This window comes from Oncorhynchus masou, unplaced genomic scaffold, assembly GCF_036934945.1.
Source record: "Oncorhynchus masou masou isolate Uvic2021 unplaced genomic scaffold, UVic_Omas_1.1 unplaced_scaffold_543, whole genome shotgun sequence".
NCBI lineage: Eukaryota > Metazoa > Chordata > Actinopteri > Salmoniformes > Salmonidae > Oncorhynchus > Oncorhynchus masou.
Genome location: NW_027011844.1, coordinates 287,501 through 292,026, shown reverse-complemented (window position 1 = coordinate 292,026; position 4,526 = coordinate 287,501). Strand labels below are relative to the sequence as shown.

The 4,526-nt window shown below is 54.4% G+C and overlaps 1 protein-coding gene across 4 annotated transcripts in view; it reads right to left on the bottom strand.

Annotated features, from left to right (window-relative positions):
- Positions 1 to 635: 635 nt before the first annotated feature.
- LOC135536001 (voltage-dependent T-type calcium channel subunit alpha-1H-like) overlaps positions 636 to 4,526 on the bottom strand; it is a 123,463-nt gene continuing 119,572 nt past the window's right edge. For 3 of the 4 annotated variants that reach the window (XM_064962398.1, XM_064962399.1, XM_064962396.1), the window contains exons 34-35: positions 3,107 to 3,228; positions 636 to 1,776 (exon numbers count right to left, since the gene is read on the bottom strand). In XM_064962398.1, the coding sequence (XP_064818470.1) occupies positions 751 to 1,776; positions 3,107 to 3,228 (1,148 nt within the window). In that variant the 3' untranslated portion in view covers positions 636 to 750. The remainder of the gene's footprint in view (positions 1,777 to 3,106; positions 3,229 to 4,526) is intronic. The other variant, XM_064962397.1, reaches the window with a different exon arrangement.

The window sequence follows — 4,526 nt, the reverse complement described above, 5'->3', positions numbered from 1 at the left end:
CTCCCATCTCACTTCCTGTAAGGGTCAGAGGTCAGCCAGGCGCTGGTTCCTGATTGGCTCACGTGAGGGCAGAGTGTCATAAATGTTTGTTCCTGATTGGCTGGCTGGTGTGAGGAGTGTCAGAAATACTTTGGCTACAGATTTATGTGGCTTTAGTCCTGAAACTAAATAACACTGAGTTACAACCTCACTACCTCTCTCTCTCCCCCTTCTCTCTCTCTCTCTCTCTCTGTCCCCTCCCTCCCTCTATCTCTCCCCCATCTTTCTCTCTCTCTCTGTCTCCCTCTCTCCGTCTCTCTCTCCCCCTTCTCTCTCTCTCTCTCTGTCTCCCTCTCTCTCTGTCTCCCTCTCTCCGTCTCTATCTCTCTCGCTCTCCCCCTCTCCTCTTCTCTCCCTCCCTCTCTCTCCCCCTTCTCTCTCTCTCTCTCCCCTCCCTCCCTCTTCTCTCCCTCCCTCTCTCTCTCTCCCCCTTCTCTCTCTCTCTCTCTCCCCTCCCTCCCGCTATCTCTCCCCCTTCTCTCTCTCCCCCCCTTCTCTCTCTCTCTCTCTCCCCTCCCTCCCTCTATCTCTCCCCCTTCTCTCTCGCTCTCCCCCCCTTCTCTCTCTCTCTCTCCCTCCATCTCTCTCTCCCCCTTCTTTCTCTCTCTCTCTCCATCCAACCCATCTCTGTCCAGATCAGGCCACACCCTCTGGATGGGGTTTAGTCTTTCTGACGAATCCCTCTCCTACTACAGTACCAGGCTCTGTCTCTCATTGGGCAGTTCTCCTGTTCATCGAGCTAAACCCCGCCCTGCTGTTAAAGTGCGAGGGACTTGTGGCTGGTTCATTGCTCGATAGGCCAGCGGACATGCCACTCGTGTATCTGTGCTCTGGTTGGTCAAAGGTGAACTGTGGGAGGGGCTTGTAGTCACTGTAGAGAGAGGAAGGTCTCGTGTCAGAGTTCAGGGACGGAGTGTGTGTGTGTGAATGAGGTAGAGTATGTGTACGGATAAGAGTGTGTGCATGGGGCAGGAGGTGTGTGTGTGTGTGTGTCGGGGTGTGTGTTACCACGTGAGGGAGAGTCTGTACGAGTGTGTGGTGATGTGTTGGCGTGTGTGTAGGCGTGAGTGTGTGTACCGGTGTGTGTGTCGGCGTCAGCCTGTGTGTGGGGGTGTGTGTGTCGGCGACGTCGTAGGAGGGGGTCCTGCGTCTCAGCAGCAGGTTACAGTCTGCCTGCGGCTCCGAGGGGGCGCGGCCTGCTGGGTCACACGGGGGGTGGATGGAGATGCAGGGTGGGCTCATCCTCTTCTTCCTGTGACCTCTAACCTCTGACCCCTGACCCCTGGGCCTCCTCTCGTCCCCGTCCACCTCCCACCCCTCCCCTAGCAGTGGGTCCTCCGGAGGGGACGGGCAGATCTCGATGGAGTGTCGTCGCTGGTCGTCAGGACAACGGGGTTTATCCAGGAAGCACTGGGTGTCTACGCCGAAGCCCTTCCTCGGGTCGTGAGCTTGTAGCCCCGCCCCCAGCAGGCTGAGCGCACTCCCTCGGCTCCTCAGGGAGGGTGGGGAGTCGGGGGAGGCGTAGGGGGAGAGGGAGTGACACCGCCCACTTCCATGTCTGTCCCACCAATGGCGCGCTGAGCTGGTGATGTGCCACACCTCCTCGTCGGCGGGATCCGAGAGGAAGGGCGGAGAGGGGGGGCGGGAGGGGGAGAGCAGGCGGAGGGTTGAGAGGGGCTCCTGTCTGTCTACTGAGGCAACACTCTGAACCTCCACCGAGTCCACCTTCACAGCCACCTGGAACACAGAGAGGACACAATGGGGAATGTTAGGGTCACAGCCACCTGGAACACAGAGAGGACACGATGGGGAATGTTAGGGTCACAGCCACCTGGAACACAGAGAGGACACAATGGGGAATGTTAGGGTCACAGACACCTGGAACACAGAGAGGACACAATGGGGAATGTTAGGGTCACAGATACCTGGAACACAGAGAGGACACAATGGGGAATGTTAGGGACAGAGACACCTGGAACACAGAGAGGACACAATGGGGAATGTTAGGGACAGAGACACCTGGAACACAGAGAGGACACAATGGGGAATGTTAGGGACAGAGACACCTGGAACACAGAGAGGACACAATGGGGAATGTTAGGGACAGAGACACCTGGAACACAGAGAGGACACAATGGGGAATGTTAGGGACACAGATACTTGGAACACAGAGAGGACACAATGGGGAATGTTAGGGACACAGCCACCTGGAACACAGAGAGGACACAATGGGGAATGTTAGGGACACAGACACCTGGAACACAGAGAGGACACAATGGGGAATGTTAGGGACAGAGACACCTGGAACACAGAGAGGACACAATTGGGAATGTTAGGGTCACAGCCACCTGGAACACAGAGAGGACACAATGGGGAATGTTAGGGTCACAGCCACCTGGAACACAGAGAGGACACAATGGGGAATGTTAGGGACAGAGACACCTGGAACACAGAGAGGACACAATGGGGAATGTTAGGGACAGAGACACCTGGAACACAGAGAGGACACAATGGGGAATGTTAGGGACACAGCCACCTGGAACACAGAGAGGACAGAATGGGGAATGTTAGGGACACAGACACCTGGAACACAGAGGACACAATGGGGAATGTTAGGGACAGAGACACCTGGAACACAGAGAGGACACAATGGGGAATGTTAGGGACACAGACACCTGGAACACAGAGAGGACACAATGGGGAATGTTAGGGACACAGCCACCTGGAACACAGAGAGGACACAATGGGGAATGTTAGGGACACAGACACCTGGAACACAGAGAGGACACAATGGGGAATGTTAGGGTCACAGCCACCTGGAACACAGAGGACACAATGGGGAATGTTAGGGTCACAGCCACCTGGAACACAGAGAGGACACAATGGGGAATGTTAGGGACAGAGACACCTGGAACACAGAGGACACAATGGGGAATGTTAGGGACACAGACACCTGGAACACAGAGAGAACACAATGGGGAATGTTAGGGACACAATGAGACAAATATTTGCGAAAGTTTTGTGGTGGAAGACTAAGCATGGTGTGTGTGTGTGTGTGTGTACTCACCTGTCTACGCAGCCCCCTGGGCGAGGGCCTTGGCGGGGCGATGTGAGGGGGAACAGGGTGCGAGAGGCCGGGCAGTACAGCCTGGTCTTCGCATGGCTGGGAGTGCACCGATGTCACAGAGCCTGAGGAGAAAACGAACAGGGACGCCGACACTAAAACTTAGACTGGCGTTGGAATATGAACTATTCACCCTGTGGTACAAAACCTGCAGGCTGTTACAGTCAGTCGGTAGCATGTTAGCCCCCTGGATGCTAGTAGCATGTTAGCCCCCTGGATGCTAGAAGCATGTTAGCCCCCTGGATGCTAGAAGCATGTTAGCCCCCTGGATGCTAGAAGCATGTTAGCCCCCTGGATGCTAGTAGCATGTTAGCCCCTGGATGCTAATAGCATGTTAGCCCCCTGGATGCTAGAAGCATGTTAGCCCCTGGATGCTAGTAGCATGTTAGCCCCCTGGATGCTAGAAGCATGTTATCCCCCTGGATGCTAGTAGCATGTTAGCCCCCTGGATGCTAGTAGCATGTTAGCCCCCTGGATGCTAGAAGCATGTTAGCCCCCTGGATGCTAGTAGCATGTTAGCCCCCTGGATGCTAGAAGCATGTTAGCCCCCTGGATGCTAGTAGAATGTTAGCCCCCTGGATGCTAGTAGCATGTTAGCCCCCTGGATGCTAGTAGCATGTTAGCCCCCTGGATGCTAGAAGCATGTTAGCCCCCTGGATGCTAGTAGCATGTTAGCCCCCTGGATGCTAGTAGCATGTTAGCCCCCTGGATGCTAGAAGCATGTTAGCCCCCTGGATGCTAGTAGCATGTTAGCCCCTGGATGCTAGTAGCATGTTAGCCCCTGGATGCTAGAAGCATGTTAGCCCCTGGACGCTAGTAGCATGTTAGCCCCGTGGACGCTGGAAGCATGTTAGCCCCCTGGATGCTAGTAGCATGTTGTTGCAGACTGTTACAGTCAATCAACAGGACTCATGCTACTAGCATCCAGGGGTTGGAACCGTTTGAGGGGAACAAAACCAGAAAACCAGAAAATAACAATATTTTTTCCAGGAACAAAATAACGGAACAGAACCGTTATTTTGTGGGAACCGGTTAAGAACGTTCCGGGCATTTCCAGTCCCACAAAAAAAAACGCAAAGAAAGCGCCATCGCAAAGCCCTCACTCTGTCCACCTGCCAGCTGGAAATCTTTGACAGTGTGTTTGTAGGCTACCTGCCCCTCCTTCTGCCCCTCCCCCTTCATATGCCCCTCCCCCTTCCTCTGCCCCTCCCTCTGTTACAGAAAAAAAACTCTAGGGTTTTTGACTCTTATGCGTAATGTAATGGAACTGAGCGTCAGGATCAATGACTAACTCTGGTCCAACGTTCTCTGAAATTCAAAGGACATTAGAAGTTCCTTCGTAGAAGCCAGTCCTCCGTAGGTA